The 27,786-nt window shown below is 39.6% G+C and overlaps 1 protein-coding gene across 2 annotated transcripts; it reads right to left on the bottom strand.

Annotated features, from left to right (window-relative positions):
- Nucleotides 1-13: 13 nt before the first annotated feature.
- Nucleotides 14-27,007, bottom strand: gal3st4 (galactose-3-O-sulfotransferase 4). Of its 2 annotated transcripts, none has more exons than XM_054753405.1 (4): nucleotides 26,845-27,007; nucleotides 19,660-19,776; nucleotides 14,215-14,521; nucleotides 14-8,075 (listed from the first exon to the last, which is right to left on the bottom strand). In XM_054753405.1, exons 2-4 carry the CDS (start codon nucleotides 19,773-19,775, stop codon nucleotides 7,176-7,178), a joined length of 1,323 nt encoding a protein of 440 aa, XP_054609380.1. In that variant the 5' UTR covers nucleotide 19,776; nucleotides 26,845-27,007; the 3' UTR covers nucleotides 14-7,175. The 2 variants fall into 2 exon arrangements, with proteins under 2 accessions (XP_054609380.1, XP_054609378.1); XM_054753403.1 differs by lacking the exon at nucleotides 26,845-27,007 and adding an exon at nucleotides 21,477-21,749.
- Nucleotides 27,008-27,786: the final 779 nt, after the last annotated feature.

The following is a 27,786-nucleotide window of genomic DNA, read 5'->3' as shown; positions in this document are numbered from 1 at the left end:
TGTATTGTATAGGAAAAATACGGGTTATTTTTAGTATTTTTAAAAATATTTTTCTAACCCACTGTCAGTAAAGCAAAGCTTAAAAAAAAGCAACGTCCCGTCATTTAAACTTTGTTTTATCATTCATTAGAGTAAAAAAAAAAAACCTCCCAAAAACAGCAACGTTCCCTTCATTTAAGGTTTGTTTTACTAATTATTAAATTGAGTTAAAAAAAAACCTTATTTCAGACTGACAGCAATTCTCAAATTGTAAAATATTTTCCTCAAATAGGGACCTCTTTTTATTTACTCAACTGCAGAGAGTACCAAGCATTACATGCCTGCAGGAATACTTTTTTTCCCCAAATAATATTATGAGAACATATTTTAAAAATAATTAGTACACAAATACCAAATTAAAATGGTATATTACATCATTGTATGTATTATAATAAATTGGTATATAGTGTTCCCTAGCTCTATTGCGGTTCACCTTTTGCAGAATTTTAGTGTTTTTTTAAAAAAAAATGTTTACAGCGTTTGAACACTGTTACAGGCCAAGACTGGCCCTTTAAGAAGAATTGCGTTGTGGTAAGTTGAGTGTCTCTCTCTTCCCTCTTGTCTGTCTGCACCGCCCACTGTTTTCTGGGCCCTGATTGGCTGTAGACCTTTGTCAATCAACCTCCTTCTTGTCATCCTGCCATGTCTCCAGTGTCATTGCTAGCATGCTAGCTTGCAAATGAATCTTCGGTTCGTCTGCAGCAATATGTTTTAACAAGGATCCAAAAACGCTATAGTACCGCGGAACGACGCCAGGACGAAAATGCACAGTCACAGGAGTGAAATATGCGTGAGTGACTTGTTTTTTACTATTTTTCTATTACAATTTAAGATCAAATAATGCTGTAATGATGTCAAATGGGGTAATACTCAACCGCAAAGAGTACCAGGCAAAATATATCAGACGTGAGACATTTATATAATATTACAAACAATTATATATATTTGTGATCATTTTTTTGCACAATAAATGCCTAATTAAAATAATACTACTATAAAAAACATATTTCAATGTTTTTATCAGTCATGTTAAAGAAATAACATTTGGATGAAAATCACAAATTATAAATTAATGTATATTTTTAAAACATTTTTAAATGATACATGTAATAATGCATATAATACTATAATAAAAAAGGAGAAAAAAGTGATTCAATTTAGGCGCGGCATCTAAAAAAAAAAGACCCTATTTGAGGAAATACTTTATGCAGTATCCATTACATCATCCCCCACAAAATAATATCCCATTATTTTGCCCTAATTAAATTCTTATCGTTCATTTTTATTAATTTTAAAGAGTACCATTTTTCTATTAAAAAAAAAACCTTGGCATGCAAATCTAAAATCACGTACAATATATTTTTTAAAAGCCCCAAAAACCTAAAGTACCTTTTTCCCTAAAAACGTCAAATACACTTGTAGTGTAGACAAAATATGAGCTGAAAGAAAACGTACCATTTCAAGTACCATGATCAACAATAAGGAAAGTAATACAAATACCACAGAACCTCTGATGTTGAAATTTTTGGTTCTACAGTTCTATGGCCATCATCACACTTTTCTTGTTCAGTGGAACCGTTCTGTGATATATACAATAAATATCACCAAAATAAAAGCCAAAGAAAAAGAAAAAGCAAGCTTATAGACCCGCACCGAAACAAACAAAAATTCTATGAGAACAAACGCAATCATTTCACATGGAAAAAAGTTCAACAATAACATTTTACAAGAATAAAGATTTGATATTACAAGAAAAAACGATTTCTTCTTGCAACTTTAACTTTACGACTTGCTTCCTGTAATACTGACTTTATTTTGGGAACACTGCGAATGAAGACTTTTTGTCGTAATATTGTGACTTACACGCAATCAGCACACTATGACATTCATTCTTTTTATACTTTTGTAATTCTCACAATAATACAACTTTTTCTCTGAACTTTTCCAAGTTTTCTATCATAATAATCATACATTTATGCAACATTTCAACTTTACACAGTTCATTTAACACTGACTTTTTTTCTGGTAATGCTGCGAATTTGCAATTTTAAACTCGAAACAGGATTTTTTACTTGTAACATTATGACTTAATTCTTAAAGGAAAACTGCACTTTTTGGGGGGGATTCTGTCCATAAACCACAAGCCTTATGTGAGACATGAACACACACTGTATGTCTTACTGTGCGTTCTAAAGATATAAAAACTGATAAAAAGCAAAAGCTCGTGACTGCACGTAATGGGATCCGCCTACAGTGGTGTGAAAAAGTGTTTGCCCCCTTCCTGATTTCTTATTTTTTTGCATGTTTGTCACACTTAAATGTTTCAGATCACCAAACAAATTTAAATGTTAGTCAATGACAACACAACTAAACAAAAAATGCAGTTTTTAAATGATTTTTTTATTATTATTAAGGGAGAAAAAAAAATCCAAACCTACATGGCCCTGTGTGAAAAAGTGACTGCTCCCCCGTTAAAACATAATTGAGATCTATCAGTGTGGAAACCGTTATAAAGCTATTTCTAAAGCTTTGGGACTCTAGCAAACCCCTCCACAAATGGCGAAAACATGGAACAGTGGTGAACCTTCCCAGGAGTGGCCGGCCAACCAAAATGACCCCAAGAGACGACTCATCCAAGAGGTCACAAAAGACCCCACAACAACATCCAAAGAACTGCAGGCCTGACTTGCCTCAGGTAAGGTCAGTGTTCATGACTCCACCATAAGAAAGACACTGGGCAAAAACGGCCTGCATGGCAGAGTTCCAAGACCAAAACCACTGCTGAACAAAAAGAACATTAAGGTTCGTCTCAATTTTGCCAGAAAACATCTTGATGATGCCCAAGACCTTTGGAAAAATACTCTGACAAGACAAAAGTTGAACTTTTTGTAAGGTGTGTCCCCCATTACATCTGGTGAAAAGTAACGCAGCATTTCAGAAAAAGAACATACCAACAGTAAAATATGGTGGTGGTAGTGTGATGGTCTGGGGCTGTTTTGCTGCGATAATTGGAACCATTAATTCTGCTGTCTACCAAAAAATCCTGAAGGAAAATGTCCGGAAAACAACTTGGGTTCTGCAGCAGGACAATGATCCAAAACACACCAGCAAGTCCACCTCTGAATGGCTGAAGAAAAACAAAATGAAGACTTTGGAGTGGCCTAGTCAAAGTCCTGACCTGAATCCTATTGAGATGCTGTGGCATGACCTTAAAAAGGCGCTTCATGCTGGAAAACCCTCCAATGTGGCTGAATGACAACAATTCTGCAAAGACGAGTGGGACAAAATGTCTCTCCAGCGCTGTAAGAGACTCATTGCAAGTTATCACAAACGCTTGATTGCAGTTGTTGCTGCTAAGGGTGGCCCAACCAGTTATTAGCTTTCGGGGGCAATCACTTTTTCACACAGGGACATGTAGGTTTGGATTTTTTTCCACCCTTAATAATAAAAAGTTTCCTTTAAAACTGCATTTTGTGTTCAGTTGTGTTGTCATTGACTAATATGTAAATTTGTTTGATGAGCTGAAATATTGAAGCGTGACAAACATGCAAAAAAATAAAATAAATCAGGAAGGGGGCAAACCCTCTTTTAAACCACTGTAGGTTGCCTATAAAGACCGCTATTAAAACACCTCCTCCAACAAGGTTTTATGGTTTTATATCTATGCTGTGACCATATCCACATTCATAATAACATGTAATACTTCCAGCATTTTGCGCATTTTGGCCATTTTTAAGCATTACCGCATTTAAGCATTGATTTCACATAGCAATATAGAAACGAACACCTATATCTAGCGTTAACTTTTCCAAACTGAGAAATAAAAACTCAGCAGCAGTGGTGTCAGGTGCAATATGTATCCTTACCTTTTTTGTAGTGGTTTGAGGCATTGTGAGTCTGTGGTGAAGCTAGTTGCTAGCCCGCTGGCCAGCTGGTGAGTTACAGCTACAGTAAGTGTCAAGGCGCCAGTAACGTAGTTCGATTGGTGTAACCGTGTTAACAATAATAATAATAATAACAATGTCGCTGTAGCTTGGTGAATATGCACGTCACAGGATTTGAAAATGTAGCATTGTTGGTGCTTTTTGGAGGCTTTTTCAGAGGGCTTTATAGGTGGAATACTTTAAGTTGTTCCCACTATGTGCAGTAATGAGCTGTCTCTTTGTATCCGTTTTTCCTGTGTCGCTACAACTTTATTCCAACAACTTGTTGGCATTTTTCTGGCATTACTACGACTTTGCTGTCGGAACTACAATGTGTTTGTCATCATATTGCAACTTTCTCACATTGCAATTTTATTCTTTTAACTTTGCAACTTTCCACTTGTAACATCACAAACCTTATCCCCCTAACTTTGTAGCTTTTCATTTCCATTGACCACATAATTCTCGTAACTGCAATTTTTTTCTTGTAATACTGTGACTTTATTCTTGCAAATGCATTATTTTTTTTGTCTCTCAAAAAATCATTTTTTTCCTTTTCATTTGCCCATTCTTCCTTGTTTTCAGTGTGGCCCTAATATTTTCGTAAGATGTCCAGCATAATCATTTTTTTCTTGAGCAATCTCTGACTTTGTCTGACTTTTTAGAGGCTCTGCTGTATTATTACGCTTGAAGTAAAAGCTTAGGACAGAGATATTCGACTGGCGGCCACATCTTGTTTTGAATTTGTGCCGCCAAACATCACCCAAATAATGAAGCCATTCAAACTACAGTCGAAGGGCTCATTCATGCAGTACCTCCACCGCTCTGCAGGGGGAAACAGCAAGGCGCACGCATCACAATGAAGAAGCAGTAGAAGAAGAAAAGTAGCTATTGAAATTTGGGACTTTTCACAGCGACTCGACTACAAAATATGCATTTATCGAAAATGCAGTGGGAAAGCCGATGTCTTTACTTAGTAGCGAAGTAAACGCTGTTTCACAGGAACAAAACCCACGGAGGCACTTTCAGAGCAAACATCAAAACTTTGACACAGTCCATCCCCTCGGTTCATATACACGCACACAGAAATGTAGAAGTTTGAAAGCCGGATTATTTTGTCTTGGTCCTGCTCTACACAACAGAAGGCAACTATAGCTTGGATAGCATGGATGCTTGCTAATAAGAAAAAGCCTTTCAAAAACCAAGTAATGGCATCCATCAACAGTCATATCCGTTGTAAGAAAGATGCTGTTTTGTTGGCCAAATGTGTATATTTGTGTGCTGTGTCAGACCTTAGTTACGCCTACTAGACAATGTTCATTTTACGTAAAATACTGGTGTGATTCAACTTATTTTTCATTTGAAACATCGCGGTAATGCACCTTATTTTGTTAAATGCACTTTTGTTGTACTCAAACTGCTTCGTTTTAAAATACAGAGTTCAGTGTTTGTGGAATTCTATGTTTTAAAGTTATATAAATAAAAGCATTCAAAATGGGGCTACTCGTGTCAAGTGAGCTTAATGGGGCAGCGCGTGTTCGGCCCCTGGGCCTTGAAGTGTGTGAAAGTGTGGCTCTCTTTGTTATGTCGTTGAATAGCCCTGAGGCCTGTACTGCGAAAGTGGCTCAACGTACACGGGCGCTTTGCACTCATGCAGCTCAACAAAACCTAAATTCCCCGTACAGTCATCCCTCGATTATTGCGGTAAATTGGTTCCAGACCCGACCGCGATAGTGAATTACCAAGAACTAGGATCAAATGGAATATTTTTGCAGTTAAGAGCATAGAAAACCTGTTTATGACTTCCTAAATACAATATTTACCATTATTAGAGCCCTGTAGACATGACATAACACCGGTAGAGTCACCTTTCTACTCAAATTATTCTTTGTTTACACCACATTGCGCAGGCTATGGGATCACTGCAGGGACATAAGATAGGAAGCTACCAAGCTAACCACAGTAGTTAGCCTCTGAAATTTACTTATCCGAAACTTAGTGTTTCAAACAGAGTGGGGAAAAAGGTAAGAAGCCAAAAATGTACCTTTTCCACACAAAACAGGAGAACTTTTTTCACTCTATCATGTTGGACATGCCACGGCTGACCACATGCAGTGTGAAAGTAATGTAATGTAATGTCATGTCCCATCAATGTTTTGTGTCAGTACTGACGCCTAGTGACCAGAATACTATATATAACTTGTATTTCAATATTTCTTGACTAATAAGAGGCCATAGTCAACTGCGAAACAGCAATCATTTATTATTTTTTGAAAGAGTGTGGGAGTGATGTTGGAACCGCGACTTCGCAACTGCATATCCTTTAGTGTTTTCATTTCTGAAAGCTCAACATTGTGCAACATTTACATATTAACACTTATCAATTTAATAAAATAATAAAATAAAATAAACTGGAGCAAAAACTGTCTTTTTCATCTTTGAAATGTGGCTACAGCCTAGGTTCCCGAAGTGGGGTACAGCAATTGTCACAGGGGGTACATGAATAAAAATGAAAAACAATTAGCACCTAAAACTCACAATTAAGAGTGTAAAATTAATTAACCAATTCACTATGTTCAATACTTCAAGTGAATTAAGATCAAAAGGTAGATGTTTTTTAACTGTGCAGGAGTAGGGGGTACATGGCTTCAGGTCAAATATCTGAAGGGGTACGCCACTGTAAAAAGTTTGGGAACCACTGGTCTACAGTAGTCCCTTGTTTATCGCGGTGAATTGGTTCCAGTCCCAACTGTGAATTTCCGTGCACCCAACCAGGTATCATCCATTCTTTCAGCTTTCTGCTGAAAACGTGACGATAGGGGTCTTATTTCATGTCTACAGGGCTCTAATAATGTTAAAAACCGTATTTAGAAAGTCATAAACAGGTTTTCTCTGCTCTAACTGTGAGAATCTTCCAATTCCAGAATATTCCAGTTTATGAGTTTAGCCAAAGTTACCATGGTGAAAAAGCCACTTTAAAGATGAGCCACCTTCGTAGTCCACGGAACAGACCTTGCTAACCCACTAAACTCGCTTCACAGTACACCCCTCTGGCTGAGGATGTAGCATAACAACAACATTGTGCAATAACAATAATAACCTACAGTACCGTAAAACCGTCACTCCGTCTCATAAACATCCCAAAAGGACAAGAATGACGCGAGGCAAACAACTACAACGTGGAAGTGCAAAAGAGGCTTGTTTTTTTTTGGCTCAAACCGGTTCAGACTTTCCTCTTCCGGCCTTCATCAGTCCAGAATCCGTCTGAATCCGGTGGTCCGACTGTTGTCCTCGAGTTCGTGGGAACTGTTTGGCGTCCAGCAAGTCCTTGTACTGGAGCTCAGGTCGGATCATCCTCAGACACGCTATCCTGGTAGAATTGTCTAGACCCGGTTGCAGCTCGTAGCCCAGAATTTTCACAAGTCCACTCTGGTATGGTCGTATGGTTTTATCCCGGATGTGATGGGCCTCTATAGGCTTACCTCCGTCCCTGAGACACAACCGAGTGAGCGCTTCTCGACGCTTCCGGAGGAGACCCACTTCCTCTTCCATGCGGGACTTGCCGAACTTGTCCACTTTCTCCCAGAAGGTCCGGTTGAAGGCGTCGTATATAAAACAGTCAAAGGCATTCCACTGGCGGAGCTTTTCCTGCTGATCCTCCGATAGAACCGGATTGCTTTGGGAACGACCACTACCACCGCCTCGTCCACCCAGCTTCCGCTGCCTAGCGTTAAGGCTAAACGAGACAACGGCGTCCAGAGGCCAGCAGAGGGCATGTCTGAGGAGGATCATGGATTGGTCAAAGAATTCCGTCATCAGGACTAACTTGAAGGTGTGGCGAATTAGCGCCTCGCCGCGACGTGCCAGGCTAACAGAAAAATTTGCATTGTGGTCCATCCCAAAGTCGAACCACAGCAAGTTGCGGGCGTAGTGGTTGTTCCTGGCACGCGGGTTGTAGTATTTCCACGGATCGTCCGCAAAATCGCCCAACGTTTTAGCCTTCCAAAATGCAGGGGTGGTTGCTTTGTAGTAATCGAAGGAGGACTCCGCAATTGCGACAGGATCCCGCATGATGGAGAAGTAGAAGGTGTCTGCAGGCATCACCTTTTCCACCTGGAACACACAAAGTAGGAAAAAAAGGCAAAGTCGCTTTTAGTTCTACAACGACAATTCATGACAATGAAATGTTACGAGGAAAAAAGTAGCACTTTTGTGGGGAAAATGTGGTAATTTTACAAAATGTAACAACGTCATATTGAGAAAGCAGTTGTAATATTAGTGTTATAATAATGTTATTCTCATAATATTCTAACTTGATTCTCAAAAAATTGCAACTTGTTTCTAGTAATATCCATCCATTCATCTTCTTCCGTTTATCCAAGGTATTGTCACTGGGGCTGCGGCCTAAGCAGGGAAGCCACGGCCACTCTCCACGGCTACTTCGTCTAGCTCCTCCCAGCAGGTCCTGAGGCGTTCCAGTCCAGTTTAGAGGCATAGTCTCTACAGTGTGTCCTTGGTCTTCGCCGAGGCCTCCTACCAGTCGGACGTGCCCTTCCCAGGGAGGTGTCCAGAAGGCAGCCGGACCAGAGACCTGAGACACCTCACCTGGCAATGCAGAGGAGCAGCGGTTCTACTCCAAGTTTCCCCCGGATGACAGTGCTTCTCACTTTATCTCTAAGGGAGAGACCAGAATCTCGAGAATCTCTTTGAAGCCGTGGAAGTCGTTCTCCATGCCTTTTCCGAAATCCTCCCATGCCCGAGTTTTTGCATCAGCGACCTCCAGAGCCTCAATGACTGGCCTGCCGGTACCTGTCAAATGCCTCTGGAGACCCATGGGCCAAAAAGGCCCGATAGGACTTCTTCAGCTTGACGGCATCCCTCCCCACTGGTGTCCACCAATGGGATTCTGGGATTACCGCCACGACAGGCAGTGACCTACTAACGGCAATGGAGGCTCCTAACGCCTGACTCAATGTCCCTCGGAAAACGGTTGAAGCTCTCCCGGAGTTAGAAGTTGAAACTCCTTTTGACAGGGGACTCTGCCAGACCTTCCCAGCATACCCTCCCAATGCGTTTGGGCCTGCCAGGTCTAACCGGTGTCCTCCCCCACCATCAGCGGCTGGTTGACAACTCTGCCCCTCTCTTCACCTGAGTGTTCAAAACATGTGGCCGCAAGTCCAACGACACGACTACGAAGTCAATCATTGAACTGTGGTCCAGGATGTCCTAGTGCTAAGTGCACATGTGGCCCACCATGTCATTTTATGTGGCCCACGAGAGCTTAAAAGTTTGAGTGTTTAAAAATAAATACCAAAAATAAATTAAGAGCGTGCTTTGACCAAAAACTACATTTCCCACAATGCCTTTCGACTACGGTAGCCACGGCAGTGTTTCCACATCCATGCCAACGAGCGGAATTGAGATATAAATAATGATCCCAAAATGTCCAGAAAGAGAAAAGTTGACGTAGACGGAAGACTGTTTCGAAAAAGATGGGAAGGCAGGTCCTTGTTTGTGCTTCAAGGAGAAAGACCGGTATGTCTTTTGTGTTACGAGGCGGTGTCGGTTGTCAAAGAGTACTATCTGCGTCGACATTTTGACACCAAACACAGAGCTAAGTACGCTAAAGCTAGCCTTCAAGAAAGACAACAAATTGCCCAAGAATTAAAAGGCAAACTGCGGTCGCAGCAGAGTTTGTTCATGAAATCCACAGCCAAAAACGAGGCCGCAGTGAAGCCACAAGGAAGGTAGCTTCCTTGTGGCTGAAGGAATCGCCCACGCTTCCAAGTCTTTTTCAGAGGGAGCGTTTTTGAAGCAGTGCATGCTGAAGGTCTGTGAGCAGGTGTGTCCCGACCAGTTACAGACTTTTAAAAATGTCAGTTTATCAAGAAACACCATCGCGGACCAAGTGAAGGAACGAGCAGAAAATCTTTCAACACAGCTGGCTGAGGAGACACGCTGCTACACAGCTTTTTCATTAGCTGTTGATGAAAGCAGAGATAACACAGACACAGCGCAGTTACCAATTTTTTTAGAGGCGTAAAGTCGGACCTCTCTATCACTGAGGAGGTGCTAGATGTGGCAAGTAATGGCAGGACATTTTTGATGCGGTGGAAAAGTCCGTAAATGAAAATGCATTGCAGTGGGAAAACTTGGTGGGATTAACTACAGACGGTGCACCGGCAATGTGTGGAGGAAAAGTGAGCTTGGTTGGAATAATGAAGGGGAAAATGCAAAAAATGAACTGCCACACGCCTCTGCTAACGTATCATTACATTATCCATCAAGAAGCTTTGTGTGGGAAGGTGCTGGGGATGGAGGACATTGTGACAGTCATGAAAACAGTGAACTTCATTCGAGCGCATGGCCTGAATCACCGTCAGTTCCAGCAGTTTTTGCTGGAGATGGGCTCGGAACACGGGGATGTGCCGTACCATACAGAAGTACGGTGGCTGAGTAGGAGCAAAGTCCTCAAGCGATTTTTTGAGCTCAGGGAAGACATTGCTCTTTTTATGCAGAGTAAAGGAAAACTTTATTCACTTTGGACAGTTTGATCCTTCATTAATGGAGTTATGTGGGTTTTCATAAGCTGACAAAAATTAAAAGGATTTATGTCAGAGCAACAAGCGAACATACTTGTATGTTTTCTATGCAACTGTAATTGTGACTTGAATAAGTTATAATAAATAATGAGTTATTTAACATTAAGTAGTAGTTACATTTATAAGTTACATCTGGCCCTTTGAGGACAGCCATTATGCTGATGTGGCCCTCGGTGAAAATGAGTTTGACACCCCTGCTCTAAGGAGTCCAAAAAGGGCGGGTTTCTGAACTGCTGTTTGGCGCATAAGTGCAAACAGTCCGGACCCGTACCCCCCACCCGAAGCTCTGAGACGGGCGCAACGCAAATTGCCAGCATTGCTCGCCGCCTCTCACTACTGGCAACGCCAGAGTGGACTAAAATCCGCCCCCTCTCGAGAGGACTGGTTCCAGAGCTCGTGCTGTGTGTCGAGGTGAGTACGACTATATCTAAGCGGAACTTCTCCACTTGGCGCACCAGCTCAGGCTCCTTCCCCACCAGAGAGGTGACATTCCACGTGCAAAGAGCTAGTTTCTGCAGCCGAGGATCGTACCGCCAAGGTTCCCGCCTTGGGCCCCTATATCCATTTCTTTTATTTTTACCATTTATTTTGTCAATTATGTTTACTGTTATTTCCTTATTTCCTTTCTGTTTTGCAGCAGCCTGCTCTGGTACTATCTCATTCTGGAAATGTACTTCTGGTCCCTTCAGCATCACTCGTGCAAACTTGGCATAACACTTCCTGTATCCTGTAAATCCGGCCATCAAAATAAAAGTACCACATGCACAGGTACCGTTCACACTTTTCACTCAGAAAACTGGCTCACAGCAGCCCTCATTTGAAAAAGAACTCAACTCTTGTTCTTTTGTTCCCACATACTCCGACAGCCAGTGCACCTTAGAGGACTTTTTTTGTTGTTTTTACTTTAGCTTGGTGTGTGGCTGTCGCACTACCCGTTTCTTTCACCATTATACAGGGTTAGCAAGCAGCATTTAGCGCCCCTGTCCAGTAGCTATACGCTAACCTGCAAAACAGCGGCATGTACTACAGTAAGTAACGCGCTGTTAATGAATGCAAAATGGTACAGAATACATTATGTCTTTATTTTATTTACATTTATTTTGCTGCGTAGCAAGGATTTCTTGTTCGCTGAGAACACTAGATAAGTGTGCAATTGTGCATGCGCCCAGCTTAGAGGGAACGTTGACTGCAAGCTGTTTTTCTCATAACTTGTTTCTCACAATTCGACTTTAACCTCTTAACATTACGACTTGCTTCTTGTGCAGTATAATTGTTTCTCGTATACTACGACTTTATTCTTGTGATATTACGACTTTATTCTCATAACATTGCACCTGTTTTTTCTCATGATACTGCAACTTGTTTGTCGCAATTCAAGTTTATTCTCAAAACGTTACAGCTTGTTCCTCGCAATTCGAGTTTATTCTCAAAACACTGCAACTTGTTTCTCATAATACTACGACTTCATTCTCATAACATTGCAACTTGCTACTCGTATACTACGACTTCATTCTCATATTACAACTTTATTCTCATAACATTGCCACTTGTTTCTTGGAGACTATGACTTGATTCTCGTAATACTACGACTTCATTCTCATTACATTGCAACTTGCTTCTCGTATACTACAACTCTACTCTCATAATATTACGACTTTATTCTCATAACATTGCAACTTGTTTCTCATCATACGACTTTATTCTCATAACATTGCAACTTGCTTCTCATCATACGACTTTATTCTCATAACATTGCAACTTGCTTCTCATCATACGACTTTATTCTCATAACATTGCAACCTGTTTTTTCTCATAACGTTACAACTTGTTTCTCGCAATTCGACTTTATTATCATAACACTGCAACTTGTTTGTCATAATACTATTATATACTATTATATAATAATACTCTATACTAATAATAACGTTGCAAATGGTTTCTGCTACGACTACAATTTTTCAATTACTATCGCCCCATAATACTGGAAAATCAAACTGTTTCCTCAAAACTTTTTCCTTGTCATACTACGATTTTATTCTCATTACAATTATGACATTACACATTTTTCCTCATAACAGTGCCAATTTTTGCTCGTAATAAGAGTTTTTAATCAAAATATTGAAGCTTTATTCATATAGCTTCAATACCACAATTTTATTCACGCAACATTCTGCCTTTTTTCTGACAAAATTACAACTTTATTGTTGAAACTTCATGACTTTATTATTGTACCATTCCAACTTTTTTCTTGAAAGTATGCAATTTTGTTTTCGAATGAAACATTTTTCTTATAATAGTCAAACTTTTTTCTTGTTACTTTGTGACGTTATACAGTGCTACCTCTGTTCTCGTACGCCTCGATTACAAAAATGATTGCTAGAATTACAGGCCAAACAGTGCGCCTCACCAATGCACAGCATCATCTCCCAACAGAAGAGCAGTTTCAGTGGCAGATTACTATCACTGTCCTGCTCCACCAAATGACTGAGTAGATCATTCCTCCCCAACGCCATGTGGCTTTTTAACACAACAGAGAGAGCAATAAAAACACACACAGGACTGGACTTATTACCCTATGTACTATTATTATTATTTATTATGCATTATTGCATTACAAATTTGACATGATCTGTTTCCTATTTATGTGTTCATTTATTCTTATTCTATTTTCTTGTCTGTCATGTTGTTTTATTTTATTTTGTGATCGAGTGATTAAGTTCATTATGACATATTTGCAGAGCTGCTAGAAATGTGAATTTCTCTTGGAGATTAATAAAGTCTGCCCACGTATCAAAGCAAGTGCCCAAAAAAACATCCGCCCGTTGGTGACTAGTGGTCATGGTTCTTTTCGAGTTGGGACACGATCGAAAGATTCTGACCAGGCAATCCTTTATTGTGTGTGAGTGTGTGGTTTATTTGTTCATAGAATGCACACAGAACGACAAAGAATTTCATATATGTCTCATTTCTTTCTCATAATAAGCACAATGCTTGAGTATGGCCACAAAAAAGTAGCAAGTGCCAGAACCTTGATAAAGAAGGGGAGAAACTATTGAATTCAAGAAACAACTTATAGCAAAGTGCAACAGGATTGTAATGTAAAGGTTCCACGTTAACACAGGTTGCAGAGGAAACGGTTTAAGGGAGATATTACAGAAAGTCAGCGCACAGGTGGGTAAGTTCAAGTGAGCAAGTATACCGCTCTAACCGTCCACTCTTTAAAGTGAATTTTTGTAATGGACTGGAGTGAGAAAGCATGCACGTGGCTCTTCCGTCCTTTCCCCTCCTCCCTCCAGTCATTGCGGTACTCACCAAGAATCTTCAATAAAGGTAAAAGTGGTGTTAAATGTTCATTTATCCATTTGCATGTATATTACATTGTTTTTTTTGCATGGAAGCTATAATTATTCTCTATCAAAAGTGTTTTGTGTTAGTATTTTTGGGTGTCTGCAACGGATTAATTGGATTTATTTTATTTCTTATGGTAAAACTTGATTCAGTTTTGATTATGTTTTGGTTTTCGGCTGACTTTTTGGAATGGATTAATGACGAAAACCAAATTTGCAGCTTTTCTCTTGTAATATTGTGACTTTGCTCTCATGACTTTTTTTCAACTTCACTTTCGTGGCCTTGCTCCTCAGTGCACTGACCTCAGTTTTCTTAAACCTCAGGTGATTGGCCATGATGTGGAACTCCTGAGCACCGGGCGATTGGTAACCTTTGACCCTGTTGGCGACGAAGGGCAGGGGGTAGCCCAGCTGGTAGCCAAGTGGCAGGGCGAAGCGGAGGTGGTGCTCCTCCCCGAAGCGATAGAGTATGTTGGTCACGGTGCTGCTGGCTGTCTTGTGGGTCTTCAGGAACATGATGTGGGTGTGGGGACTGCACGAGCCCAGGGAAGGACCCTGGGAGTCAGAGGACGATAAGATGGCGTGGGCAGCCAGCTGGATGCTGCTGGAGCTGAACAGAACATAAAAAATGTTGCAAGAAAAAAAGTTATGAGAATAAAGTCGTAAAATTGTGGAAAAAAGTTGCAATATTGCGAGTAATACATTCAAAGTAAAATGATATCAAAATAAAGATGTGATATTTTACAGAAAAAGTTGTAGCATTATGAGAAAAAAGTTGTAATATTGACAATAAGTTTGTAAACGATTTTGAGTAACATGGTGTGAGGATAAATTTACATTTATTTTTATTACACTCAACAAAAATAGAAACGCAACACTTTAGTTTTTGCTACCATTTTTTGTGAGATGAACTAAAAGATCTAAAACTTTTTCCACATACACAATATCACCATTTCTCTCAAATATTGTTCACTTATCTGTCTAAATCTGTGAGATCTGTGAGTTCATCTCATAAAAAATGGGAGCAAAAACAAAAGTGTTGCGTTTCTGTTTTTGTTGAGTGTATATATTACATTACACAGTGGTGTGAAAAAGTGTTTATTTTTTTGCATGTTTGTCACCCTGAAATATTTCAGATCCTCAAATAAATTTAAATATTAGTCAATGACAACGCAACTGAACACAAAATGCAGTTTTTAAATGAAATTTTTTATTTCTTATGAAGGGAGAAAAAAAAAACCTACATGGGCCTGTGTGAAAAAGTGATTCTCCCCCTTACCCCCACCTTATAATGATTTTAAAAAAAAACTTTAATACAATGCTAAGTAATATATTGTATGATAATACAATGCTAAGTAATATATTGTATGAATGGATATATACTGTATGTTATATAGATAGATATATAGTAGGGATGAGCTGGATCCGTTAACAGATAATGCTTTTTTACTGAGTATGAGCATGAAATCGTGATGAAGGAAAATCTTCATTGGGTAACGCGCTGTGGTTGACCAGTCACACACAGCGGCCGCCCCTCCCTAGACAGACTACCTATGGCCAGAGAGAGGAGTACGCGATGCATTTGACAAGACAGAGTTGAAAACAAGTTTTTTTGTCTGTTTGCTTGTAATTTGGCTGGTGATATAAAGTCAGTTGGAAAACTGTAGTACTGAACACGGTGCTTGTGAGAAAACTACAGTGAACGATGCTGACAGATTATTTCCCTGTTTGCCATCACTGGATGTTTGCATGAATCACCAACTTCATACAGATTGTTAAAAATAATTGAAGTCTTACAGATCACTTACACAAATAAACAGTACACATATAGCTGAATAATAATAAATATAGCAGCTTCTGATCAATCAATTTCAGATTTAAAATAATGTACCGACGTAAGCCCCACCCATTTCCGGTTTATGCCCCGCCCACTCCGAGTACTGATAGGATATAGATCATTTAGATGGGTGAACAGACTCAGATACAGATAGTGGTGTACTTGCTCATCCCTTATATATGGTAATGGTAAAGTGGTGGTTCCAAACTCTTATTCCCTGTATTTTGCAAACATCAACTGTTTGTATTGTTTCTTGAAATCGCTCATCTTGGTGCTTTGAGTTCCCTACTCAATCCGTTCCATCATTTGATTCCACATACTGGAATGCTTGTCATGAGTGAGTGTGCTGCTCTGCTGCCACCTAATGTCTGTTTTCCGTCACAGCACACTCAGCCATCAGAGGTGGAGCAGGCACACCTGTGTCCAATTAACGCTGGACTATTTAGACCAGGCAGCAACTTCACCGAGTTGCCAGAACGTCTTCACCTTATGCACACCTGATTCCCATTGTCTCTTGTACCCTGTTCCGGTCTCGTTTGTCTTCACCGTGAGTATTGTGTTTCTGCCTGTTTGTGTAGCATCGGACTTTGTATTTTTTGACTGCTTGTGTAGCATTGGACATCGTGTTATTTCCTGCTGGTATAGCAGTGGACACTTTGTTATTTTCTGCTGGTGTAGCAGTGGACATTGTATTGCTAGTCTTACCTTCTTCAGCTCTTAGCTTCTCCTGTTACCTTTTTGTAGCAGTGACTTTTGGTTTGTACTTTGTTTACCTGTTACCCGTGTGTACAGCACCTTTTTAGTTTTTTTTTTTTCCCCGCGACTCGGTCCGGTGTTGTTGTTAGTATTTTTTTCCCTCGTGGTCATTCTGAGTTATTGTTTTGTACTTTCTGTTTTCTTATTAAATTATTTTTTGTTACACAACTGTTTCCTGTCCTTGTCTGCATTGTGAGTCCAATATACAACGCGCCATTTTGTGACAATGCTGTGGGTTTCTAGCGTTCTCACGTTAAAGTGTTTTAAGCTTAGTTTTTCCCTGAGATCATACATCTCCTCTCTTTTTGAAAAATATTGACATTTTTGGGTAATAGGTTATTGTTTGCTTTATGTATAGTTTTAGCTGTTTGAAAAAATTTACGAGATCAGCGAATTTTAATATGTCGTTTCAGAAATAGAGGATTTGTTTGTTTCTCTATACGCACCATTAGGGATTATCCTAAATGATCTTTTTTTTTTCCCTCCACATACACGCACAATACAAATATTGTTGTGAATTACGCTGAAAATGTTAACGTAATTTAATGAAATGAATTAGTTAATTAACGCGCTATTTTTGACAGCCCTAATGCGCGCACACACACACACACATTCACATTCTCTTTCTGGATGTTTTGGTAGAGAGCAGAATTCATGGTTCCATTTATCACAGCAAGTCTTCCAGGTCCTGAAGCCGCAAAACAGCACCAGACCATCACACTACCACCACCATATTTTACTGTTGGTATGATGTTGTTTTTCTGAAATGCAGCATTACTTTTACACCAGCTATAATGGCAATTTCTGAATTTCTTTAGATCTCGACACAACAGGGTTTTTTAAAGCCTCAGTGGAGGGCTGCAAGGGAGGGCGGACTGCCGTCGCTGTGTCGTGCCGCTCCTGCGTCTGCAATTTTTTTTTAATGACAAATAGCATTTTTTTATGACTTTTATATATTTATTAACTTATTTAACTTTTTTTCAACAGCTAGCAGAACATGAACCGAAAATATAGCAAAACTGTTAATTTAATGGCAAAGTTGCTGAGAACACTGCCGACATTTAAAGTGCACTTTATTTACAAAGCACATCTCCACTCAGTGTGCTCATCTGTCATTAAATAGAACACTTATAAAAATTCTACAACGCGAAGCAAATATTCTACACAACTAGTGTTTTGAAGACAAGCCACAGGTATGATCATAATAACAAGAAAGCAAGATTGTTAAGCGACACTTTAAAAAAGTACGGTGTGATGATAATCGTAGCTCGTAACTCGCTTGTGGGACAAAAATGAGCTAGCCAGATCCCACCAGCCAGGCATGTAAACAAAAATGACAGAAAGTGGACTGATCAATGATCGAGCAATCACACACGTTGGCATAGACAGGCTTAGCGTGTGACAAGCTGTCGCCAACTGCCTACACATTTTGCGGGCTATTGTTCATTCGTAATAAGAACTACAGTGAAAGTCGACACTTTATCTGGTCTATCTGGTCAGACATGCGCAAGTGTCAGCAAGGCAGGCAGGCGATTCCGGTGCACGCTTATCAAAATAAATGCAGTGAAACATTTTTATGATGTTTTAAATAGTTTTCAAACTACTTGTGGTCAATATGTGCAAAAATAATAAGCTATATACTGTATCTATATAGCATATATATCCATTCTAACAATATATTACTTAAAATTGTTTTCAAGTTTAAAAAAAACTCATTTTAAAAGTGTGGTGGCTTTTATTTTGGCACACCGCCACGATCAATTACATAGAGTGGAAACCCTGTTAACCCTCTTATGCAAGTGTTTTCTTGATTGAGAACAAACTGAACACACGTGTGATTATCCAGAGTTATGTTTTAACTGCATTTTGTGTTCAGTTGTGTTGTCATTGACTAATATTTAAATTAGTTTGATGATCTAAAACATTTAAGTGTGACAAATATAGAAAAAAAAGAAATCAAGAAGGGGGCAAACACTTTTTCAGACCAATGTAGTTGCATTCAAGTGCATTCAAGATCAAGTCTCACACAAGGCTTGTGGGGAAAAAAGTGCAGTTTTCCTTTAAGGAATAACGCCATAAATTTGCCAAAAAATTCACTCAGTAACAAGTCAAATATTCCCAGTTTTCTTTGAGAAAAAAGTTGCAAGTTGCAGAAGTGAAGTAGTAATTAGGCCTGTCACGATAACGACTCTTTCTGGTCGATAATTGTGCTGTAAATTATCGCCAATAATCGATAATTTCGATTTTATTTAGACCATACTATCATTACGTTTATCGTTCAATGGCCACTGTGTCACATGTGAGCCACTAGATGGTATTCAAGTGTAGTGTTTCTGTGTGAGGCACAGAAGATGCCTACTATAGCACTTATCGTGTGGCGTCACCACTTCACATACCCTGGGTATCCCGAGCTCGCGCGGCCCGGCACTACGTATTCACTTCGCCGCTCAAACGGCCCAGCAAGCACCAACCGCTGGGACGAAAGCCCCACAGCACATCCACACTGGAACTGTGGCATTTGTCTTAGAAACTATAGCTTTTGTGCTTTCATTCATCTTGGCCTTTGCTTGCTAACTGCTAGCTAGCAATAATGCAGTGTATTCAACCACTACGTAGTTAGCCCCTGCCTCCAGTACTGTGACAGCGACGCTGAATAGCTGACAGGAGGCTCACTCTTTCCCTTAATTTACCTATACAACCAATGTGCTCAGACACAAGCAGAGTGAACCCTCTTGTCATCCAGCCTGTGTGCTACAGCAAGATTCAAGAGTTTTTTTTATTTTTTATTTATGCACAGTAGTCTCCTTTGGGACTTCTTGAGCAAGACGAGAAAATGGAAAAGACATACAGTACGTACATGTCTATCAAGGCGTCAAAATTATTGACCGCGTTTGCTTGCTTTTTTTCTATCGTTCGATTTAATTGTTTTATCAATTATCGTGACAGGCCTGGTAGTAATGAAAAAAACTACAGCTTTACAGATACCGTGTCTTGTATGCTGGCTAGCAACAAACATTGTGATAAAGATATCGACTGCAAAAAAGGGAATTACAAGACAAAGATGGCCCTGTAGCATTTATTTGTTCCTACTTTATGATGGGAATTGATTGGGACGTGAATCAAAACAAAAAGAAAGAATAATATCGTTGCTTTACCTCTTGTTGAAGATGTATCCTAGCAGTTGGCTGGCGAACGCGATGACCCCGAAGACGAGCAACGTGTTCCACATCCATAGAGGACCCACACGACGACACATCACCCAGCCCAACATCCTGATGGGAAGAGTCACATGAGTTCAGCGTTCAAAGAACGTCACGTGACCTGACCCCACTCAGTGGCGGTAGTTGTCTTTACGGTGCCCAACAGTCATAACAAGCTGACTTTTTTCTCACATTATAACTTTTTTTGTGAAACTTTGCAACTTTTTTTCTTTTAACATTGCAAGTTTGTCTGAAAGCATCGGACTTTTTCTCTGAAAAATCTGCTCTTTTATTTGAAACATTACAGCTTTATTGTCATAACATTACGACTTTTTTCTCCTATCTTTGCAACATTTCTCTCATATTACAACTTTTTTGGTCATATTACGACTCTATATTACATCTCATTTGCGACTTTTTCTTTGGAATGCTGCGGCTTAAGTATCAACATTTTCTCATGCTATAACTTTTCGATTACTTTTTCATTAAATTATTATGGCTCAATTTCATAAAACATTCCAACTTTGTTGTCATAATATGAAGACTTTATAATCTCGTTTGTGACTTTTTCTGGAAAAATCTGACTTTTTACTTTCACATTATAGCTTGATTCTCATAACAGCTGTTTTCTTCACCATATTATGACTATTGTCCTAAATCTGCCTCTTTTTTTCTTGTGTTCTCAAGAAGTCTATTTGCTTTTTTCAGGACTTCTCATCATTTCCCCAGAATATTACTTTTTTGTGTTAATTTGCCATGTTTTTGTCGAGTTATTTTACAACTCGTTTCGTCTGTGTAGGCTCTCAGTCGTACAGGAGTTGTCCATCGAGGAAAAGGCTTCTTGAGACGTCATCTGTACTTCTGTGAAGTTCACAGAAGTACAGATGACGTCTCAAGAAGCCTTTTCCTCGATTACAACTCGTTTGTCACTTTTTCGCAACGCCCCCCCCCCCCCCAACTTTTTACCGCAAAATATTGCTCTTTTAATCTCAAAATCTCAGAGGTTTTTTTTCTAATATTATAACTATAACCTTGTAACAACGTAAAAAGGCACAGGAAGATAAATATCAAATGTGCGGTTATGGCTCTGATGCAGCAGTGTTGCATGATCTCTTTTGCCCCTTTCACAACTATTAAAATCAGGATTTTTTTTCGCCACTTTTCAGTCAGACCAAGTCGAGCTGGCGATTTTTCTCCTAATGATCTGATCACACAATTTGTCACTGTGCAAAAGCGGACACAACTCGCTTTTCTGTGTAAAATCCACTTGGCGTATAACTGGCAGATTTTCCTTACTGGATAATGATGCCTAAATACTGGTGAGCACCTACAAAAATGTCCATAATTTCTGAATGCTAAGTGTGATTATTTTGTGGAACCTCACAAATGAACACTTAAAGTCTACATTTTTATGACATCATGATCAAATTACTCATGAATGTTAAATATAAATGAGAATATATCATCTGTCCAAATATTTTTGTCCAATCGCTCTATTGTCTTGTGTGCTTTTGCAACATGCATTATTACAATATCGCATCTTAAAGGTATTTTAGTAACACAAAGATGGAATATAAGGAAGGATAAGAGGAAAATATTAGAAACAATGCATTTTAGCAAGAAATGCCAAAAAATCCTAGAGAAAGGCCTTCGCGTGAGAGGGAGTCCACCCACACCCTCTCGCCCTCGCTTCGCTACACAATCCCTGCATTGCATATCTGCCATTTTTCCATTTCGCACCCGTTTTTGTCCTCCAAGCAAGCAAGTGCTACCTGGCTCTCCGTTTGAAAAGCATTGCTATATCCCCGGACCGGTATCGGCGGCGGTGTTGTTCGTTTGGAGCCGCAGGGACCTCGGAGCATCTCGCTTTTTAGGGTTCTTATTGTGGCAGCTTGAAGCGAGCGGTCCGCCGGTGCAAAGATTATTAAGCCATGGTGAGAGGTCACACACCCGACAACAAAATTATTCTTTTTTTTTTGCAGTGCATCTGCGCCAAGGTTGCCAGCTCATACGAAGAGCAGCGACGAAGACAACGATGTACAAGACATCCGGTAGCTTCCAAAATAAGATTCCGTAATACCGGAAGTGGCTTCAACTACTTCCTGTATAAGGATGTCGCTCCAAAATCACAGCTACTGCTGTGACGTATAAACACATACTGTTCGATGGAATTTGTCTTATGAATAAGCACCGCATGACTGTACTTGTATTCATCAAAGAGTATCACTATTTTTATGCTGGTTATGATACTAGTGCTAACAAGTATCGCTGCTTCCAAGATACAACCGTGGTTAGTCTGAGTAGTTTTTGATGTATTCCTCCTGGCTACTTCTTAGGTGATCAAGCTAACCTCACAAGCTTCTGTAAATAGTTTAAGTGGGAAATAAAACTAAAAATCTACTGAATACTACAATCTTCTCAGCCTTTTCAAGTGGCAAGAACTTGACTTTCTTTTAACTTTTAAAGTAAAAATTAATTTTAGTCTTGCAACATTCCGACTTTTTTGTCGTAAGTATACAATTTTATTTTAGCTACTATGGGACTTTTTTCTTGCGACTTTATACAGTGGTGTCGTATTTTTAATATGTGGGCTCAAACAGACGGCAAGATATTTTCCACATGCATATCACGCCACACGTCAAACTCCCGCAACCAACTGGTTCCCTCTTCCGGTAACAGCCGGTCTTCAAAATAAAGGCACACCAGCAAACATAAGGTTACACCACAGCTCCCTTTAAAAAAAAAAAAAAAAAAAAAACACAGGAAACTGGCGCTATCCCTAGTAATTGTTATACCTGTTTAACTTCCCATAACCCACCATAAACTTCACATTTATCTCCCGTCATACAAGGAAACTATAACTTTTTTTTTCTTTTTACAGTGGGGGCAAAAAAGTATTTAGTCAGCCACCAATTGCGCACGGTCTCCCACTTAAAAGATGAGAGAGATCTCCAATTTTCATCATAGGTGTACCTCAACTACGAGAGACAAAATGAGGAAAAAAAAATCCAGAAAATCACATTGTCTGATTTTTAAATAATTTATTTGCAAATTATGGTGGAAAATAAGTATTTGGTCAATAAGAAAAGTTCATCTCAATACTTTGTTATATACCCTTTGTTGGCAATGACAGAGGTCAAACGTTTTCTGTAAGTCTTCACAAGGTTTTCACACATGCAGATCTCCTCTAGAGCAGTGTTGTTTTGGGGCTGTCGCTGGGCAACCAGGACTTTCAACTCCCTCCAAAGATTTTCTATGTGGTTGAGATCTGGAGACTGGCTAGGCCACTCCGGGACCTTGAAATGGTTCTTACGAAGCCACTCCTTCGTTGCACAGGAGGTGTGTTTGGGATCATTATCATCCTGAAAGACCCAGCCATGTTTCATCTTCAATGCCCTTGCTAATGGAATTAGGTTTTCACTCAAAATCGCACGATACATGGCCCCATTCATTCTTTCCTTTACACGGATCAGTCGTCCTGGTCCCTCTGCAGAAAAACAGCCCCAAAGCATGATGTTTCTACACCCATGCTTCACAGTAGGTATGGTGTTCTTTGGATTCAACTCAGCATTCTTTCTCCCCCAAACACGATAAGTTGAGTTTCTACCAAAAAGTTCTATTTTGGTTCCATGTGACCATATCACATTCTCCCAATCCTCTTCTGGATCATCCAAATGCTCTCTAGCAAACTTCAGACGAGCCTGGACATGTACTGGCTTAAGCAGGGGGACACGTCTGGCACTGCAGGATTTGAGTCCCTGGCAGCGTAGTGTGTTACTGATGGTAGCTTTTGTTCTCTCTTCAGTCATTCACTAGGTCCCTCTGTGTTTTTTGGGATTTTTGCTCACCGTTCTCATGATCGTTTTAACCTCACGGGGTGAGATTTTGCTGCGTTGCTGTGTGATGTTTTTAGTTTTTCTTTGTGACTGTGACTGTGAGTCTTGGGTGATGACCTTCCCGGGTTTTCAATGGGTTGTGAGGTCTGTTCTTACTCTGCTTGAATAATTAAAGCACTATCTCTTCCTTACGACTCGTGAGCGCCACACTATTAAACTTTTTGCATTCCACTGTAAGATGAGGAGCACTATATGAGTTTAGTTAAAAAACTGATGTTCCACCTGAATGTTGCCCCCACTGCATGATATTCTTTTACATTTTCCCAGTATCTATGGGAAAAATATACATTTTACACTTGCTGAATTAAAGCAACCACAAATTTTCACACTGTTTTTGGGTGCATGACAAATGCAAATTCTCCTTGGTAGCATGTTGACACATTTCTGTGTTAATCACTGCCACAGCTTGACACTGGCTACGCCAATCGATACTTCGTGTTTGATCATTCCCTTATCAAACCTATTGACGTTCGACTTTTCTTGCATCTTGCATCGTGCATCTTTATTTACACGCTCTGCCTAGCTGCCACTGGCTGCACCTGACATTGGCGGCAGCTGGCTAGCTAGAGTTATCCGCCTAGCATCTGGTCTTCCGACTAATTATTATACTAATTATGTCTTGTCCTCAAAACACTATTTGTGTGTGATTGTTTAATGAACATAAACAAAAACTTATGATGGTGACACTATCACAGGGGGCTCCTATCTCGCCAGCTGATTTTGAGTAGTGCACCAGAGTCAAAGAATATTTGCTTCAACTCTATAACTGTTGAATTCAGACTTTATGCCTTTATATAATGACAAATCATAGAAGACAAAATAGCATACAGACATTGAGCACACTGTTCTCTAGCTAAGGTAGTGTACAACTTAATGTCGAGTCATAAGTCATACAGTGGTGTGAAAAAGTGTTGGCCCCCTTCCTGATTTCTTTTTTTTTTTTTTGCATGTTTGTCACACTTAAATATTTCAGATCATCAAACAAATTTAAATGTTAGTCAATGAAAACACGACTGAACACAAAATGCAGTTTTTAAATGAAACCTTTTTTTATTAAGGGAGAAAAAAAATCCAAAGCTACATGGCCCTGTGTGAAAAAGTGACTGCCCCCTAAATCTAATAACTGGTTGGGCCACCCTTAGCAGCAACAACTGCAATCAAGCGTTTGTGATAACTTGCAATGAGTCTCTTACAGCACTGTGGAGGAATTTTGGCCCACTCATCTTTGCAGAATTGTTGTCATTCAGCCACATTGGAGGGTTTTCCAGCATGAAGTGACAGCATCTCAATAGGATTCAGGTCAGGACTTTGACTAGGCCACTCCAAAGACTTCATTTTGTTTTTCTTCAGTCATTCAGAGGTGGACTTGCTGGTGTGTTTTGGATCATTGTCCTGCTGCAGAACACAAGTTGGTTTCAGCTTGAGGTCACGAACATTCTGCCGGAGATTCTCCTCCAGGATTTTTTGATAGACAGCAGAATTCATGGTTCCATTTATCACAGCAAGTCTTCCAGGTCCTGAAGCAGAAAACAGCACCAGACCATCACACTACCACCACCATATTTTACTGTTGGTATGATGTTTTTTCTGAAATGCGGCATTACTTTTACACCAGATGTAATGGGACACACACCTTCCAAAAAGTTCAACTCGTCAGACCACAGAGTATTTTCCCAAAGGTCTTGTGGATCATCAAGATGTTTTCTGGCAAAGTTAAGAAGAACCCGAATCTTATTTTTGCTCAGCAGTGGTTTTGGTCTTGGAAGTCTGCCAGGCAGGCCGTTTTTGCCCAGTGTCTTTCTTATGATGGAGTCATGAACACTGACCTTAACTGAGGCAAGTGAGGCCTGCAGTTCTTTGGATGTTGTTGTGGGGTCTTTTGTGACCTGTTGCATGAGTCGTCGCTGCGCTCAGGGTAATTTTTTATTGGCCGGCCACTCCTGGGAAGGTTCACCACTGTTCCATGTTTTCGCTATTTGTGGATAATGGTTCTCACTGTGGTTCGCTGGAGTCCCAAAGCTTTAGAAATGGCTTTATAACCTTTTCCAGACTGATAGATCTCAATTAATTTCAGTTAAGTTATGTTTTAACAGGGGGCAATCACTTTTTCACACAGGGCCATGTAGGTTTTTCTCCATTAATAATAAAAAGTTTCATTTAAAAACTGTATTTTGTGTTCAGTTGTGTGTCATTGACTAATATTTAAATTAGTTTAAGTGTGACAAACATGCAAAAAAATGTGAAATCAGGAAGGGGCAAACACTTTTTCACACCTCTGTAGTGGACAGCTCCAATAGTGATGAAAGATGGACACCCATGCAACCCGCACACTCAGTTTATTCTCTTTTAACTTAAGCAGCTCAGAGTTGTATTTAAAAAAGACATGTATTTGTATTTTTTTATTCTGTTAATTTTGTTATGTTAAACTAAGAAACAAATCATTGAACAATTTATTTCCAATGCATTACTCCGAAACATGCATCAAATTAAATTCAGTTTTGTGTCAAATAGTAGAAAAATGGTTACACACAAACACAGGCAAAAAGAAAAAAAAGACAATCCGTACAAATCTTTATTTTTTAACAACTACCTATTTGCCCTGCAGCCCTGGCCAATACCACTCCTCATAAATAAATTGAAAAATCGACTGTTAATCCATGCGATTGGTGTCGGTATTGGCCTCTCTCACTCACGATTTTCGGAATCGGCAGCATAAAACCCTGATCGGAGCATACCGGGTATGTACTTTGTGTATGTAGAAATGTTTTTGGCTTTCCGTCTTTCTTTAGATACCAAAATGACCATAGGATTCTTAAGAAAAACTGTTCTAACCCATCTTCCCGGTTGTTACGATGACTGTCTGACTTCAAATGTTCCCTTTTTTTGTTTGTTGTTGTTCTGTATTGTAAAAATAAAATAAAATAAAATACGGACCACACCATCCAGTAAAGCGTAAACTGTTAATAGTGAACTATGGGAGCGTTAACCCGGTCCCCATTGAGGCCAATTGAGTGGTTGCAGGCTGAGTGAAACAAGATTATTGCTGTGACCTAATGCCTGCAGCATAAGCTGCTAAGTGGGAATTAGAACAGCAGAAGACGACATTTACAAACTAGATGTACTGTTACATTTCAGCACGTCTGTCGTAATCCCTCCCAAACAAAAAGCCACGACATTGTCACTTATTACTTCCAACAGAAATAATAAGTATTCCAACAGGTATGAATAAGTATTCAATCCTTACCTCGTCTTGGTGAATAGCGTTAATTACAATAGAAGAAAATTGCAGTGAGTTAAGGCTCATCTTCCAAACATCCAAATATTGAAATAGATAAATGTTGCTTTCTAGTCCATTCAGTTTGGTTAGCAAGACTCTGCTGCACAACGGTGCCAACAAGCACTTGAAACCTGAGTGCAGGATTGAAAAATCCCTCCCTCTTCTTCTGACAACATGATACCGCCCCCCCCTCCTCCTCGGGTCATTTTTTATTTATACTGTTGATCATTATAAAACACTTTATGGTTTTGTCATTGGCTAAATAATCAAGCACCTTTTTAAAATCTAAAAAGATAATATTTATTATTTTTGGCCATTTTTAGTATTATTTTTGTTGCAGATGGTAAATAATGATTTATATATTTACTCATATATAAACTATATATATTTTAATACACACACTTATATACTTATTTATACTGTGTGTGTGTGTGTGTGTGTATATATATATATATATACACACACACACACACACACACACACACACACACTGTATATGGTGGGGTAAAAAAAGATATGGCATATGATAATACAGTCATATGGAAGACATTGTGTTTTACGCACACTATAAACCTTGCAATCCAACTACCTTGGTGTTCCCAGCGTCAACGAGTGACGAGGGGAACAGCTGCCGCCGTGTTAATGTCCAAGCAGAAGCTGTAGTAATTCTATATTTGATCAAAGTTACTTAGGATTTGATAGATCAAAACACGGAGATGTTTGGACTTGTCTGCTGTCCTGGCTGAGCTCTAACTTTACAGAGACCGCCGATCACCCGGTAGAAGTTACTATTGCTCCAAGTTAGTAGCGGAAATAAAAGTCAGGCGTATCGTATTGGAAGATAAAGGGTTTAGGGGTGTCTTCCTTCCGATCCTAAAGGCACTTCACCAAACGCCTCATACGTAGAAG

This window comes from Dunckerocampus dactyliophorus, chromosome 15 (genome assembly GCF_027744805.1).
Source record: "Dunckerocampus dactyliophorus isolate RoL2022-P2 chromosome 15, RoL_Ddac_1.1, whole genome shotgun sequence".
Taxonomy (NCBI): domain Eukaryota; kingdom Metazoa; phylum Chordata; class Actinopteri; order Syngnathiformes; family Syngnathidae; genus Dunckerocampus; species Dunckerocampus dactyliophorus.
This window is presented reverse-complemented; position numbering and strand designations above follow the sequence as displayed.